This window comes from Macaca fascicularis, chromosome 4, assembly GCF_037993035.2.
Source record: "Macaca fascicularis isolate 582-1 chromosome 4, T2T-MFA8v1.1".
NCBI lineage: Eukaryota > Metazoa > Chordata > Mammalia > Primates > Cercopithecidae > Macaca > Macaca fascicularis.
Window position 1 is genome coordinate 170,300,960 of NC_088378.1, and position 18,091 is coordinate 170,319,050.

An 18,091-nucleotide genomic window follows, 5' to 3' on the forward strand; every position below is an offset into this window, starting at 1 on the left:
ATGTGTGAATAAGTGATAAGAACTTTCTGTGTTTCCGTTCTCTGCAGTCAAGAGAAAGAAGCACTGAAGAGTCAGAATCGTGTCTTGATTTATAAATCGGAGACAGAGGGAGACGAAAACCACACTCCAGAAAGTAGCTTAATTGGACTCACTACTAAGATGTTGAAAGTGAAGAGGCTGGAAGAATTCAACACGTGTTACAACAGCAACGAGCTGGAGAAAATGGCCTTTTTTCAGTGCAGGGAAGAGGTGGAGAAAGTGAAGCATTTTCTGGAAGAAAATTCTGGGGACCAGGATTCAAGACCTGAACATAATGAGGTAATCATGTGCTAATTTAGTCTCCTAAAAATATTCACTCTGTCTTATCTTTTCTAATGTCATGGAGCCATATATCAACCCTTTCCAAATTCTGTTTTGTACTTGTGAGTACAATTAAAGAAAGTTTATGAATAGGCACCATTCCATTTTGCTTCACCGAGAAGCGTGCGTGTCAACTATACAATTGTGTTTGGTAAATAATTAGGAGGCCTTTGAAGCTGCATTTCTGCCAGCAGTCTACTTCACTTTATAGTTAGTGGCTTAGGAATTATACACTCAGCTTGCGGAAATGAAGAAGAATCCTTTAACATGATGGATTTGGGCTTGAAATTCAGAAAAGGGCTGTGAGAGGCACAACCTTTCTGCTAAAAGAAGTTTCTCCTTTCCTCCAGACCTTGAGATCCTCACGGGGTCGATGGCAGAGCAGTTGATAGTGAAGTTCAGCGAAGGGACAAGAAAGACTTGCTGATGGCATGACTGGGGGGCTCGTATCCTCCTCTGTGCAGAACGAGAGCTCTGAGCCCAATTCCAGCTGCTTGTTCTTGGGAAAAATATTAATTTAACCAAGGGCTTGCCACATCTGAATTAGTGAGATAATAGTAGTTGTGAAAATTAGGTGTGATCACGTCTGTAAAGCACTCCGCCTAGTGTCTGTCCCTAGAGTAAGCCTTTAATATGTGTTAGCAGCAGCATCAATTCCCTCCCCTGCCTTGGCCCGGTCAGTTCCTGCCCATCATCCATTGTTGACTCCTTGCCCGGTGGGAGCATCAAGCATTTTGCCCATGCCTTCATTCCAGCACATGCGGTGGTTTTGAACATGTTGATCACCTTTCTCTAGACAAGGCTCCTTAACGTTGGGACCTTGTGTTATTTGTTCATGTTTTCTCAGTTGCTTTCCCAGTAACGGGAACAAATAGGCACCAAAAGTGTTTTTGGAACAAACAGATCTGTTTAAGTGAATTCTGGTTGAGGGCTGGGAACCATTATTTTTGATAATCAGAGCAAGTGATTCTTATCAGGCAGGTCTGGAAAACATCCTTCTTTGCCCACCTACTGTTCTGAAAAACACTATTCAGGTAGGAAGGGCGTTTCTAACAATGCAACAGACAATGAAATAGAGATATTGTATGTAAAAGGGCTAGGAGGCTTTTTATTGTAAGTGAGTAAGAAATGACAAAATGTGCTGGAGAATGAGTCAGATTGAAACAGATTTTTTTCAGACTTCTGCTTTCCCCATGAGTTCAATATAGACCAAGTAGAATTATCTACAGGCAAAATCAAGTGAGACATGACTTTCTCATTAGGGTTCTTAGTGGTACAAACAGGATAATTTTTTCTGTTTATTAATTTCGGTAGGACAGAGAAGAAAAAATATTCTTCTTGGATAACTTTGAAATCATCAACTAACCGTAATAGTTTATATGAATTTCGTTATCTTTCAAGTACTGTTTTTCTTCAAATTTTGTGATACAATTTTTATAAATGGGCAACATTCTAAAGAGTGAGAGAAGCTGGAGGCAAGGAGGTACGGCTCACACCTGCGATCCCAGCACTCCGGGAGGCTGAGGCAGGAGTGGACACACGGCTCACACCTGTGATCCCAGCACTCTGGGAGGCTGAGGTGGGAGTGGGCACGTGGCTCACACCTGTGATTCCAGCACTCTGGGAGGCTGAGGCGGGAGTGGGCACGTGGCTCACACTTGCGATCCCAGCACTCTGGGAGACTGAGGCGGGAGTGGACGCATAGCTCACACATGTAATCCCAGCACTTTGGGAGGCTGAGGCAGGAGAATCACTGGAGGCCAGGAGTTTGAGACCAACCCAGGTGACATGGTGAGACATCTATTTCTACAAAAAAAAAAAAAACAAAAAAAACCAAATAAAATAGCCAGGCATGGTGGCACACATCTGTAGTCCCAGATGCTTGGGAGGCTGAGGCAGGAGGATTGCTTGAGCCCAGGAGTTCAAGGCTGCAGTGAGCTATGACCGCACCACTACACTCCAGCCTGGGCAACAGAGCAAGACTCTGTTTCTGAAGATAAAAAAAAGAGTTAGATAGTGCTAAGTTGGAACATAAATATATGTAGGGATATCACTTTTGTGACAGCAAACTGCCTCCAGAAGTTGATAATATGGAAGTTAAATATTTTTAGGGTGTTTTTGAGGGAAAACTTGAGACTGTAATTTAACCCCTAGAAACCATCAGAGAATGTCCTTTGTAGTAAGTCTCATATCCCTTCTGAAACTCGGGCCTCCTGGCTTCGGTCCTGCAGTTGACACCCTGCGGAAGGTGGGAAGGAGTCACTAGGAGCTCCATGTATCCCATTCAGTTTCTTACTTGTAAATGGAGAAGGGCCTAGAGATGTCTGCAATAAATTTTCCTGTCTGCGTCCACGTGGAGAATGGGTAGGTGCACGTGTTTGGGGCACAGAGTTCTCCTCTCCGCGGCCTGGAGCCCCTGCCTGCCCAGTTGGTGGGTGCCAGGGCAGCCAGCAGGCTTGGCAGTGGGTGGGTGGAGAAGGACATTCCGGGGGCTCAGATGTCTTCAGGTATGCAGACAGAGCTAGATTAACACGTCTTCATCTTCTGCTGGGCAGCAGTAAATCTTTAAAATGCCACTCTTTTCTCTCCAGGGACTATAAAAAAATGCTTGTCGATTTTCTCCCCCTATTCCCCTTTCTCTCTCATCCCTTCTCTCTTTGAGAAGATTAGCACGGCTAATCATAGTAGGAACATCCCTTGTGGTGCACTGGAAAGAATTTACTCTCAGTTTCAGGCTCTCTGGTGACATGAAAGCTTTGTTCTGGAATCTTTCTGTGCAACTTCTTTAGAGCCTGGAACTACTCCCCAGTCCCAATAGGGGAAGAATTTTATATAGATTTAACAACTTATATTTGTTAAAATAGTTTGATAAAACTCAGATTCTCTTTTTTTTTTCCTGCTTTTAATCAGATTTTTCTATTTCTTTTATTTTTCTTCTACTGAATTTATTTTTAACTATCTTCTTTCTTTCCTCTATGTTTTATTGAGTTTATGAAACACTTCATATCCTACTTTTCTTCCTTCTACTTAAGTTCTTGTTCTTTTAATTTTTCTTTTTTTTTTTTGTTTTTGTTTTTGTTTTTTTTTTTGAGATGGAGTCTGGCTCTGTAGCCCAGGCTGGAGTGCAGTGGCGCGATCTCGGCTCACTGCAAGCTCCGTCTCCCGGGTTCACGCCATTCTCCTGCCTCAGTCTCCCGAGTAGCTGGGACTACAGGTGCCTGCCAACACGCCCGGCTAATTTTTTGTATTTTTAGTAGAGATGGGGTTTCACCGTGTTAGCCAGGATGGTCTCAAACTCCTGACCTCGTGATCCACCCACCTCAGCCTCCCAAAGTGCTGGGATTACAGGCGTGAGCCACCACGCCCGGCCTCTTTTAATTTTTCTTACTTGTTTCCTTTTTTTTTTTTGAGACAGAGTCTCGCTCTGTCACTCAGGCTGGAGTGCAGTGGTGTGATCTCGGCTCACTGCAGCTTTGACCTCCCTGGCTCAAGTGATCCTCCTGCTTCAACCTCCCAAGTAGCTGGGTCTAGGCATGCACTACCACCCATGGCTACTTTTTGTGTTTTTTTGTAGAGACAGGAGTCTGCCTGTGTTGCTCAGACTGGTCTTGAGCTCCTGGGCTGAAGTGATCCTCCCGCCTTGGCCTCCCAGAGTGCTGGAATTATAGGCATGAGCTACTGTGCGTGGCCTATTTTTCCTACTTTCCTTTTTATTCTGTTTTCTAGTGACTTTTCTCATTCTATTATGTTCCAAAGGCTGTTCAAAATCACCTAAATTCTACCTACCCTGTAAAATTTTAAAAGTTTTCAGCAGATAACCATAGGCCATAATAAACTAGATCTAAACATACATACATGGCATGGTGTTGAAATCAAGTAAAATTTTCAAATTGGTCTGACTCACATGAGTGATGAGCTTGATAGCTACTGTGTCCATACCATTAAGTTATAAATGATGAACAGGTTTCATAACTGTAATTAGTATTATTTTTGTACAATTGAATCCGGGTTTTTTTCTTTTGTCAGTTCTCTGTTATCTATATAGCAAATAGCCCTTGTGTTGTATTTCCCTCAGATTTACTTGAATATTTAGTAGGATCTCTGTCTCACATACACCACCACACCCCTCTGCTTGCTTAATGAAACACAGGTGTCCCCAGTAATACTCCCAGTCAACCATTCGGCCCTGTGTGCTTCTCGCTGCTTTCCTCCGTGTACCACCCCCATCCCTGCACCTGAGGCCCGGGGTTGTCTGTGCTCACCTCCTCGTCCCTTGGTTTTCCCCTCCTTCCTGTTCACCCCTAGTTACTCATCCTCCATCCAAAAGGCATGGTCCCAAGTACGAAAGTAGGACACAGGTTGTGAATACTCACTCTACAAAAATATGTCAGCATGGCCCACTGTTCCACATCCGCGCCTGAATTGATCCTAACCCTTGCTGATTTGTGTTTAAAAGCCTGCCGTCATAGGGAATAATTCTTTTTTAAAACCTGGCTTAAGTTCTTCCATATCCCAACCAGGGGGTATCCCAAAGCTGTGAGGGTAGAAACAAGCACGGCCCCGGCAGACTCAGGACCACACAGTCCCTGGAGTGTTTAAATGGCTGGTACAAATGTCCCCAAGACCAAGCAAAGCAAAATATTTATTAACAGGATGTACAGAGAGATGGAGTGGGTTGGAGTAAAGTGTGGATCTTCCTATTTTGATTGCAGTTGGTGGATTTAACACCAGGTGGCATTTCCTGACCATCTGCTGTGAAATTGTACCATCAGCACCACCCGTAATGACTATAACTTAGATCTCAAAATAACAAGTCTGAGGGCAGAGGTTTTGTGATTTTTAAAGTTGCATTTCCCCACCCCCATCCCTGTGCTCCTCACCCTGTAAGGGCAGGAGAAAGCTCCCTGGCAGTGGCCCAGCCTTGGCAGCCAGCAGATGCCAGATACAGTGGTGCTAATTGTCCTTGAACTGGGAACCAACGCGCGTTCACGGCGCTGTAAATTATTGCCAGCAGGTCTCCCGATGCCCCTACACCTGTTTCAGATCTGTCACACAAGGCCGTCATATTTTTCCTTTTAAAGAGGCAGATTATTTGCTGATCACGTAACTGGAGACGTCCAAGCAGGACTCTGCAAGAACTCTCTGTAATTCGGTGACAGCCACTCCTCGGGGCAGAGCAAAGGGTGACACTACTTGAGAAGTGCTGGTGCTAGATCAGGGCAGGGAAGGAACATATAAGCCAAGCGACATCCACAGCTGCTCCCAGAGAATGGACTTCACACTCAGAAGAAAAGACGTCTGGGTTGTAGGTAGCGTGTGCCTTCTCTCGTCTTCAGTTCTCTGGCGCTTGATCCGGTTCGTGATGACCCGGGGAGGCCATTGGCAGGCTCCTGCTCTTGAGGATGTGCAGGTAGTAAAATCAGTTTGATCTAAGACAGATTCATTTTGTTTGAATGTTTCCAACCTGGGAGTGGCACTTGCCAAAGAAAATGGAATGCATGCCCTGGCTGAATCTCTGCCCAGGACCCTGGCCTTAGGGGCAGTTGGGGTAATAATAGTGGCATATGGCACATTTCAACCTTTCAAACACTTGCACCAACTTTTGGGGAACCTCACGGGCAGGGATTCCCTGTGCATATTAAAGTTGGTGATCTGTTTTTATTTGTCAGAGCTAAAAATAATGTCCATATGTCTTCATTCTCCTACTTCTTATATGACTTAAGAAAAGAAAATAAAACATAAGCAAAAGTGCTTTATTCTTACTAAGAAATCGATCGCAAACACAGCACGTGCAGTGATCAGCGCTTCTGAGCATAGCCTTCTCTTCTTTCTCCTTTGAGCCGTTGCCTGATAAAGCATTTCATGTAACACCATAGCTATTCCGGAATGGAATTCAGTCAGGAGCGTAGCAGAATTCTGGAAGAAGAGAAATAATTCCTATTCTAAGAATGTCAGCACTTTTCAAGAGAGGGTATTCAGTTCTGGGAAGACAGCTCTTTGCACATATTTAGCTCTCTTATCAATTAGCATGTGATAAATTATTTTTAAAACAATACACAACAGTTTAGAAAGCACTATGGAAGACAGTCTGAATCATTGTTCTGTCTGAAGAGGGGTTTATGGCAGCGTTTCTCAGCCTTTCTTTCATTATCATCCACCCCCTCCTAGACCTTTTAGGGTTTTTCCCCCTTAGTTGACTCCTCCCATTCAATTTTAATACCACATATATACTGCATACCTGTTGATGCCTTGTTTGTATATCTGTGCTTTATACAGATGGCAACCCCATGGTGGGCCCCTAGCTTGCACTCTATGCCACCATCAAGGATGTCCCGCTATACCCAAATATTACAGATTTGTAATATACAAATCTTACAAAAGAGTAAGATTTTTTCACACACCCCCAGAAGAACCAATTTTCATTCCTTTGGGGTGCTGTTGGCCCATCGACAACGCATGCAGTTAACAAAATTTCTCTAGGGGAGTTAGACAATCTATCCCTGTACCTGTGTATAAATGCCGTATTTATTTCTTATTCAATAAGAAGCCACCAACTCTGCCTCTTGCTGGTGTTCAGAAGTCGGAGAGGAGTTGGGCTTTCCCCATGGCCTGAGCCTTCCCAGGGAAGCTTTCCACAGCAAATATTTCTGGAACATCAAGTTCATATTAAGAGGAATTACCCAGTCTTGGAATGGCTTGTCAATCATCTGATCTGTCTTAGTTGAGGACAAAGTGAGAGAGATGGAAGAAAGGAAGATTTTTTTTTTTTTAAGTAAGCAATCACAAAATGTTATAATTCTCTGCAGGTCTGACCTAGCATCATGGTGAAGTCTATGTTTTTAGGCAGTCACTGTTGCCCAAGGGTTAATCATTTTTCGCTGTTTGTCGTATCTCCTGTGGGAGATGCCAAGAGGATTACATTTCTCCTATGGGAAATACTATGAGGGCTTTCATCTCCATCTTCCATGTGGAATAGAATGTGTTACTCAAGCTGTAAGATTGTAGCCCTCATAGTATTTCCCAGTGACAAAGTCAACAAGTTTTGTGAGTTAATTAGGAGTATTGTAGATGTATATTTCAGAATGTTTTTGCAACTTTTTAGCCGTAAAGAAATCTCTCTTAAATTAGAGTGTACATGTCCTCATAGCTTTTCTTATTGCTAATGGATATTCAGAAATGTGAGCAAACTATTGTCTTTGAAATATCTACAAGCATAGCAGTTTTAAGAACTATCTTTTGTCACAGTATCAGTGAATCCTACTTATGATATGAATGTGCTCTATCTCCATTCAAGACAGAGAGCAATAAAAAGGTTTTCCAATGTACTGTGTGTAGATACCTGCCCATGTAAATTCTGAGTGTCCTTGACCAAACGCACAGATGAGTCATACTTATGTCTATGTTGTTTCAGCTTCTTAGAGTAATTAAAATTATGATAGTTTTATGCCATTTCTGTTGTTTTAACATGAGAAAAAGATCTTTATTTGCTCTCTCTGAAAGTTAAAACAACATTGTCAAAAACACAAATGTTGCAAATCAAGTCTGTGTTTCCAAGTAAGAGAATGGTTAGCATACTTGATAACAAAGTCCCTAAATATAGATGCCCAAACTACGATCCTATCCACTTACCTAAAACATAATGGTCATAAAATGCACGTTTATCTATTGATTTTCCAGATCTTATTTTCACACACCACTATCATGATTTTTGCTATATTTACGCGCTATCTTTATTCCTATTAATATTTTTCATATGTTGAGTCACTTAAGACATTTTTAATCAAAGCAAAAATAAAGTGAAATCATGGTTTTGATGTTTTATTTATAGATTTTCTAATGCACAATAACACACACATAAGTTTTAAAAATGGATTGTTACTGTATGATCTAAAACCACCTAAAGCCTCTCGCGATGAAGTGGCCCAAAATCAGTCTCTGGACATCCGACTCAGGAAGCTATTCCAGGTCTTTGCCCTGTGGTATTCGGCCCTTTCCCTTATTTCTCATTTTCTGTCCACCACATGGTGACAACAAAGACCACTTCCCTCACGACAGCAGACACGGAGAAGGCAGATCATAGGCAGCGTTTAGTATAGAAAATAGGTAACAGGTAAAGTTTATGTAGGATTTCTTATGTACCCAGCACCACGTCTCTACGATGTCATTCCTGAGTTCCCACCAGAAAGCAGAGCCCAAGCATGCATGAGGGTGGCTTGTTTTGTGAACTGACTCCAGGGAATAGGTGTAGGGGCTTGAGGAGTATGAAACAGGGAAGGAGAGAAGCCCCAGCAAGGTTGAGTTGCCAAGCTGCCTACTTCAGACAGGATGACCTCAGAGCCGCCCACCCATAGGACTGACGCAGGCACTGGCACTGATTCCCTGGGCGCCATCTCCACCATCGGGGGGTCTTGCGGGGTGACTGTCCCCCTGGCATTTTCAGTTGCATATGCCTAAATGCCAGTTCCCAAGAAGGTCCCGCAGCAATGCCAGAGAACCCTGGAAAGAGGGTGTAATGCGGTGGCCTGAGGTGAAGCACTTTCAGACTACACCTCTGTGGAGCTGGTTACCACAGTACTGGCTGGAGCAGAGGTGGGGGAGAGCATGCGTGGAGGACGAGGAGAGGTGCACCTGTTCTGATGCCTTTAAAGCCTCACTGTCAGCCATGAGGTAGGTACTATTTCCTCCACTTTACAGACCCAGGAAGGCTCACTGACCTGCCCAAAACCCACATACAAAAGAGTTGGGCTTTGAACCCCATGGTGGGCCCCTAGCTTGCACTCTATGCCACCATCAAGGATTGTCCGGCTATACCCAATTTCGTCCTTCACAGTTAAATATCCTGTTCAAGATGAACCACGGGAGTCAGGAGATGCAGCTTCCAGTCCTGGCTCTGCCCTCTCAGGGGAGTTCTTTAAGTTCTTCACTCAACAGTATATGCAGGTCAGTTTCTGCAGCTCTGTCTACTGCACAGCATTGCTCTTACGGCCAAATAAAGTACCATGCCTGTGTGAAAGTTCTCTGTAAAATGTAAAATGCTGTATGTTAGTACTGCTGTCAGTACATTTCTCTTATGTGCTTAAGTATCTCTAGGCCCTAGGTCTTCTTAAATATGGAGATACAACCTGTACAGTGCATCCTGGCATTTTATATTAATTTTAATGATTTTTTTAAAACCTCATTTGCCATTTTTAATAGGGAAAAGTATCTGATTCGCCAGTCCATTGAGGGTGATAGCATGCTGCGTGCTCAATTGGATACCAGTATAAACATGACTCATGGCTTCCTCCACTTGGGGTTTCAGATGCACACAGGTTATCATGGCATTCCCATAGTGAATGGGACACTGAAGGCTGTGCTCTGACTCACAGGCTGTGACTCAAAGATTAGGGACCTTAATGCATAGATCCTAAGGAACTTTAGGGGTCAGCTCATCCAAACCCTTCTCTGAAGAGAAACTGAAAGTCTGGGGGAAGTTAGATGGACTCACCCAAGACTCCTTAGTGTCTAAGCATTTCTTTAAATATTTATGCCTAGATTCTGTATTAATTTACTCAGCAAATAATTACTGAGCCCCCACTGCACAAAAGACACTGTGTTGGTTCTGGTTGGGGTCTCCAGTAATGGTTGCCCAATATGATTCTTATTTGGAGGAGAAATTCTTGAAACCCAAAGACAAGTGAGACAGAGTAGGGACCCTTCTTCGGTGCCTAATGGGCACCCCTCCCCTCCAAGCGTGGAAATAAAAAAAAATTAAGTTTCTTCAAAATAATTCCAGACATCTAGCTAGCCCTGAATACTAAACAACTTAGTAAACAAAAAGGTAATAATAGCATAAAACAATAGCCAAGGAAGTTTGAGTGACAAAATGTTTGGTTCCCTATTAAAACTAAATATAACATCTTAACATATGTCCCTGGGTTGTTTTTCAGAAACCCAGATCCACACCAAGTAAAGAAATGCCATCTGCTGGTTCATAGACCTCAGATAAGGGGGAACTGAGGACTAAACTTTAACCACTGCTCTTTGTTCTAAATTTCTTCCTGAGAGGCCTGGAAGAGGTCATGCATAAGCCAGACCTAACATTGTTTTCTGCTCTTCTTAAATTTTTAGACAAAGCTTTCCCTCCTTAATCAATCACAAATAGGAAAGTCTTTAAATACATCAATGATCTGTGGGCCTTCGCTTCATGATATTCCACCTTTTTAGGTTAAACCAACGTAGAGCCTCAAAATACTGATTTATGACTTTGCCTATAACCTCTGCCTCCTGTCTTCAAAAACGCTTACCTGTAAGCCGTCTGAGAGTTTGGGTGTTAAGTATAAGCTGCCCGGTTCTCCTTGCTTGGCAGCCTACAATAAATGCCTCTCTTCTCTCGCCAAAAGCCCAGGGTCAGTCTCTGGCTTTGGCTTTGCCGGGCCAGGTTGGCAGACCCAAGTTTGGTTCGAGAGCACAAGTGGTTTCACCTATTAATGGTTACTGATGGTCTTAAAAAGAGACAGAATCTGTTCAAACAGGATCATTTCTTTAAAAGGTAAACATAGACACATAATTCTGTTTGTGAAGTGCTTTTGTCCTTGACACAGAGATGCACGCCCAATGTTAGGATGTCCCTTAGACTACTTGGCAATCCAAGTAATTTAGAAACTGAAAAACTGACAGTGACAAGTGTGAAGTCTTAATTCTTTTCTGCCTGCTAGAACGAGCATGTTGAATTGAGATGATAATACAGATACGTTTCTTTTCTGCCTGCTAGAATGAGCATGTTGAGTTGAGATGATAATACAGATACGTTTTTACAGTCTTAAAGTTGTGTTTGTGTGTAACCTATTTTGGATTTAGGTTTTTAATTTGGGTATATTTATTTATTCACTCATTTTATTTGACAAATGTGTAAATGGTTCTTACTATGCTCCAGACCTGATTCTAAGCGCTTTGCAAATGTGAACTCAAACACTGCCACAACCTCAGGAGGTAGATACCCCCCGGACTGGCTCAATGGATGATAATAGTGAATGCTAATGTTTCCTGTTGCATTAACTGTGTTCCAGGCTCTGTGCTAAGTACTTAGTGTGGAATCTTCACAGTGGCCCATGAAGTTGGTATAATTCTTTTTTTTTTTTTTTTTTTGAGCTGGAGTTTTGCTCTTCTTGCCCAGGCTGGAGTGCAATGGTGTGATCTCGGCTCACTGCAACCTCTGCCACCTGGGTTCAAGTGATTCTCCTGCCTCAGCCTCCTGAGTATCTAGGATTACAGGCACCTGCCACCACAGCCAGCTAATTTTTCTATTTTTAGTACAGACAGGGTTCCACCACGTTGGCCAGGTTGGTCTCGAACTCCTGATCTCAAGTGATCTGCCTGCCTTGGCCTCCCAAAGTGTTGGGATTACAGGTGGGAGCCACCGTGCCTGGCTGAAGTTGGGAGAATTCTTATCTATACCTTGTAGGTGAGCAAACTGAGGCTTAGTGAGGTCAGGAACTGGCCCAAAGTTATGAACCTATATACCATCTGATCTTTGAAGGCATTCACTTTCCCTACATATGAAACAGGTGCTTAGGTGTCTTTGTAGAAATTTTAATTGAATTAAAAATATTTATCAACTATCAACAATCCCAACAGAGTGGGACATATTTTACAATTGATAAACTTACACTAACATATCATTATCACTCAGAGTCCATGGTTCACATTAGGGTTCACTCTTGTTGCACATTCTGTGGGTTTGGACAAATATATAATAACATGTATCTACCGTTACAGTAACTTAAGAAGTGTCAAGATGAAAGATTAAGGATTCGAAAACAAGCTGCTATCAATGATGAATTTTCTAAGGACAGTTTATAGCCACATGATCTGAAGTATGTTTTAAATTTGATTGTTGCTTTGGTTGGTTGGTTGATTTCTTTATGCAACTACAGCCAGCCTACATAGAGGGAAACGTCCACTTTCTTTACCACAGCAAATTGAGGGTCTTCTCTGCAACTGCAAGGTAACAGTGACCTCCAGTGGGGAAAAGTTGCAAAAGTTACTGCAGCAATGCAGTGAAGTCACAGCATTTTAAGCTAATCCTAATTGTTGAAACCAATGCCAGGCCACCCTCAGCTCTCTGTTCCTGGACACACAAGCTGCTGGGAAAGACTACACTGGAACTAATGATTCCCTCATGCATGTAGAATAAGGCTGGAAGATTATAAACTAAATGCAGTTTGCCAGCATGCTCTAAAATACTTTGTTTCGTTAAACAATGTATTAATATGTTTCCCATGCTCAGTACTTTTTAAATCATAATTCAGTCTTGACTACAGAGTGGAATTGACATTTCACTAAAGATAGATCAGGAAGGTGGGTAATCCAAAATTTATCCTGTTTAGCTTTTTATAGTGTCACTCATTTGCTAGTTTTGTAGGGTTGCCTGCTCACATGTTTTGCCTGATAATGAGAAGTTACATTGTGACACATTCTTACTGTGCAATCTAGTTTCACATAAGACCACCAGCTTGAATTTCATTTTCTGCCTCTTGCTACTTCTGTGACACCGAGGATATTGTTTAGCCTCTCTCAACTATTTCCTCATCTGGGGTTAATAACATTGGCCCCACAGAGTTGTTGTACAAAGCAGTTAACACAGTGCTTGGCTTAGAGGAAAAAAAAGCTACATGAACAAAACAATACGCTCTTACTATTAATGTAGCTAAACTTTACACCATCTGCCATTCTAGTAATTTATAGGGCATATTGTCTATGACCCAATATCTTTCCTGCTCAGAGTCCTACAGATCTAGTTTCCTGAAGGACATTTTCTTCTTTCACGTCTTTCCACACTTAATTTCTTTCTGTGTGTGATGCTGTCACATTTCTCACGCACTGGGCTGGGATCCTGGCATCTTGATGCCACATTGCCTGGAGCTATGGACTCCCCGTCCCTCCTCTGTCACATCCTGTCAGATACCAAATTCTGCATATGATTTCTTGAAAGGTACAGTCTGTTAGAGTGTATTTTCAAATGAAATTAGCTGGGCATGTAAGGAAGAATGGAAAGCCACCAGGCACAGTCTTAAGCTAGTTCACCATAACATAATGACTTATCATTGAAACTCATCAGAGTCTACTTCCCATTATTCTAATTTCAATATTGTGTTTTTGCATGATCAATATTCTCTTATGTGAGATTTTAAATATTATTCCAATACATAATATTAGAGATTTTCAATGCAGGTTAGAATGTTAAAGGCTCTGAGAGGCTTCTGTTAAAAACTTAGCTGGATGTAGTGGCGGGTGCCTGTAGTCCCAGCTACTTGGGAGGCCGAGGCAGGTGATTCACTTGAACCGGGGAGGCAGAGGTTGCAGTGAGCCGAGATCGCGCCATTGCACTCCAGCCTGGGTGGCAGAGCGAGACTCAATCTCAAAAACAACAGCAGCAGCAACAACAACAAAAACAATGACAAATATTTTAAACCAGGCACATGGGAAGCGTGTAATAAATGTTAACTTTATCTGTAACAGTATGATCATTTATCCTGAGAGCTTTCAAAATTTATTTGACTTCTGACTTTTTCTATCTTTTTTTTTTTTTTTTTTTGAGAAGGAGTCTTGCTCTGTCGCCCAGACTGGAGTGCGGTGGCGCAATCTTTGCAAGCTCTGGTTCCCGGGTTCACACCATTCTCCTGCCTCAGCCTCCCAAGAAGCTGGAACTACAGGTGCCCGCCACCACGCCCGGCTAATTTTTTGTATTTTTTAGTAGAGACAGGGTTTCACCATGTTAGCCAGGATGGTCTTGATCTCCTGACCTCGTGATCCACCCGCCTCAGGCTCCCAAAGTGCTGGGATTACAGGCGTGAGCCACCACGCTCGGTGACCTTTTCTTTTTCCTGACTCATTATTAACATCTCAGGGAGCCATAAGATGTGCTTTGGGGTGTGCTGGTTTAGGGTGGACTGATGATTGGCTTTGATATCAAATAGGCCCAAATTCAGATCCCTATGGAGACCACCTACCAGCTGTGTGACCTAAGTCATTTAACTTTTCTGAGTTTCAGTTCCTGGTTCATCAAATTGGTGTAATAATGCCAACCTTGCAGGATTATTGGGAGGATTAAATTAGCAATTTGTCTGTTAGAGATGTGACCCAAAAACTTAATTTCTGTTCCACTTCATTGTTTTCCCCCAAACCTGTTCTCATTCTCTCTCCCCTTCTATGCCTTTTAAAATCCTTCAAGGCCAGATTTAAATCCCACCACAGTTGATTCTAATTTTACCTCCCCAGTTCGCATTGATTATATACGCTGTGCCAGGTGTGTGCACAGTTTTGAGGCCCTGTGTGATAAATGCCATTTCATGGGTTTGGACCTCCATTCCTGAAAAGCTGGAGCTCACTGCCCATGGGGATCATTCTCTGTATTTCTTTGTATCCTTCACATGAGACATGTCCATTCTCAGTTGTGTTCTAGTTATTACCAATACATTTTAGGCATAATTTTTTCTTTGATGTCTTAGAAGTGAGGATAATGATTAATGTACTTATTTCAAATATTTAAACAATGTAATGAATAGGGCCAGCCTTCATATAGGAGAATATTTGGAATAATATACCATTTGTATATTTTTTCCCAAGAGCTTCCAGGATTGGAATTTTAATCATTTCTAGACTGGCAGACTCAATTTTGAGCAGTCAGAGTGGCCTGACATGCCCTGGCTTTTTTCACTTACCTTCAGATCAGAGTGTTGAAAATGAGAGAAAAATACCTGTAGTTGTGGGTGCTTTCTGTCCCCTTATGAAGAAGGCAACCTGATTCTTGTAAGTCAGGACTTGTCTGTTAACTCTTACTGAGACGGCTCTAACACGGGAAGAATTGTTTGCAGTGATGGCTAAGAGGCATTGTCCAGATTCTGAAGTTCCTTCTGAATCATCTAAGAAAGAGTGCCTTAATTTGAACTTAGTTTTGTTTGTTTTTACATATTCTAAGCTTTGATAGGTGCTGTTTTATGTGTGATGCAAACGTGGTCATCTATCACAAGCTGGAATCTGATTGCTCAGAGTGGCTCCTGCATTCCCTGGGAGCTGGCTACAAATGCAGGCTCTCAGGCCCCATCCAACCTGCTGAATAGGAATCTGCATTTTATCAGGGTCCCTGGATGACTCATGTGCACATCAAAGTGTGAGAAGCACTAGAATATTCATTAACTCCTGCAGTCGAATAATGAAGTTTACTTCAAAAAATGGCTGAAAGAAAAATAAAGGTAACATGTACTACTGCAGTTGTGAATATATGCTTACCTAAGTAATATTCCTATGTGTATTACATTTAAATACACACACATATATGCACATATGTTTAGGTGTGTGTATAATATGTATGTGTGTGTGAGTGTGTGTGTATATATATACACACACACACACACACTCATATATATATAGTCTCTCAGGCTATTCCTTGGGAACCAGGCAGCATCCTTTTTTGAACATTTTAAGAGCATATTTTCCTTGATAAGATAAATATTTCTAATAATAGTCCTTTCCATTAGATTTCCCAGGCCGACGAAACACGGAACTTGTCCTGCGGCCAGTTAGATAAGCCCCGGTGAGAGGACGTGTGAAGTGGCAGCACTCCCCTCTGCCCTGGGAGGGTCACATTGGTCCCCTGGAGGGTAGGTCTGGGTTCCAAGTTCCTCGCCCATTTAAAGGGTGGTGGCCCTGTGACAGCCACTGACAGCATGGAAATTCCTTGGTCTGCCCTTGTCAGCAAAGCAGCAGATGGTTTAGCGAAAGCCACATATGTGCTGGCTAAGGGAACAACCTGCGAGATTCCATCCTGTAACAGAGTTGTTTCTGGCAGGTGCCCGCTAGCAAGGGTTTGCAAACACGAGTACGTGTGGCGAGGAGCAGCTGAATACCATTGCATTCTACTGTGGCTGGTTTTACCATGTTTTTTGGCTCATAAGTTCCCACGGTTGAATGGAAAGGTCACTAGTGTCTGGAGTTTGTGGTCCATTTGGGCTTTGGCACTCACATTAGATAAGTGACCTTGACTTTGAGGAAGTTGTGGGATGCTCTGACATTATTATTTATTTATCCGGGATGAGAACCACTGTAGATAAGAATCACCTGGGGTAATAGGTTAGCATCCAGATTCCCAGGTTCCCCTAGAGCCACCAAAGCAGCATCTTCATAGGTGGAGCTTGGGAATCTGTGCTTTTGATAACCCTCCAGGGGTCTCATGAGAAGTGTGGTTCGTGCTGTTGGAGGGAATCCACTTGATTCCTATCCACTCACTTTCCTCCTCATCCTTCTAAACTCACTCATACCAGGAGATGCCAACTGACAGCTGAGAGAGTGATATGGTTTCATTGCTAGGAGTTGGTTAGACTATAATAAAAAGTGTATTAAATTTTAAAACATTTGAGCTCTATCTGGGCTGACTGTGCATCCTCTCTCCCTCTTACAGCTCAGTTAGTCTTGTGACCACTTCGGCTTCCTTCTCTGCGAGTGAGGCTGATGACACACGCCTCTTAGGTGGTTCCTCGTTCTGAGTGAACACTCCATGCTCATTTTGGCTGATACCATTGAGTGTCTAGCTCCTCCCATTGCTTGGTTGGTTTCTGAGGTCTGTTGGTCTCTGGGGATTATGAATTCACAGAAAACTGTAGGGACCGTAGTTTTTACACACGTATTTCTATTTCCACCATAACTCTTCTGCCCTTGCACCAGCTGCGCTATGACTGAAATAGGAGAAATTTTATGGGGATAAAAATTTGGTTCTCTTATACCTAGTGAAGTCAGAAACCTTTCTCTGACAGAAGGCTGGCTTCTTTTACAGTTTGTGTAAAAGACCTAATATGTGGTTGAAGTAGCAAAAGCCCATTTTTGCAAGGTAAAACCAACAGATTATAAATAATTCAAAAAGAAGAAGGATATAATTTGACAGTTTAAAGAAGAGTTGAGACCATTTTTTGTTCTGTGTGAAAGCAGGTAGAAGGGCCATTCTCTGCCTGAATAGTTATAATAAAGTCAACCTTCCTTGAATTGACTTGAGAAATTGAATGAAATCCAACTCCAGTGTTATTTAGCTCTAAGCATGTCCACAAATAGATCAAGGGAGCAGATGGGGACAGAGGGTCAAGGAAGGTTGTGAAAGAATGTTTGGAAGGAACAGCCAGGGCTAGGTGGAGTGAAGCCCGAACTCTCTGTGATGTAGGGTCACCACCCAGGATGTTGACCTAACATCCTCCTCAGGCTCTCTCAGCTCCAGTGGGTCTCAGGGGTCACTTGGCATGATAGACACAGTGTGGTGTTCCTAGGGCCACTGCAGAGCTGGCCGATAAACTCTGTCAGCCCAGGATCCACTCAGGCTGACTCTGTGGCTGTGTGTGTAGACCTAGGTGGAAGCTTCTGTAAACAGAAATACAAGGACTTGTTCTACCCTGCTCTGGCTAAGTTGAGAGGATTTATTGAGTACTTCCTGAGTGCTCAGATATCCACTAGGATCTATAGACAAGGCCAAAGAAATGGGGTTTCCAGTGCCCATCATGATGAGGTGCTGGACCTATGTAAATCTCCGCAGCTTGCTGAGTGGGTATTTGAAATATGGGGTTAACACTATTGTTCTCATCTGGGCTGCTGTGCAGGTAAATATATATTGTGCATAAAATGCTTGGACTGTGCCTGGCACAAAGTCAGCACTTACTAAATGGTAGCTAAAATCATTATTAATGGTATTATTACCATCACTCCAGAAACT

General features: G+C 42.7%; 1 protein-coding gene across 6 annotated transcripts in view; it reads left to right on the top strand.

Moving 5' to 3' along the window:
- Positions 1-18,091, top strand: part of MYLK4 (myosin light chain kinase family member 4) — a 106,951-nt gene that overhangs the window by 19,990 nt on the left and 68,870 nt on the right. For 3 of the 6 annotated variants that reach the window (XM_065544509.2, XM_005554168.5, XM_065544508.2), the window contains exon 2: positions 48-318. The exons of 1 other annotated variant lie outside the window; for it this stretch is intronic. In XM_065544509.2, the coding sequence (XP_065400581.1) occupies positions 48-318 (271 nt within the window). Of the gene's footprint in view, positions 1-47; positions 319-5,533; positions 5,771-18,091 lie in introns of those variants that run through there. 2 more of the 6 variants (XM_005554171.5, XM_074038939.1) reach the window with 1 other exon arrangement.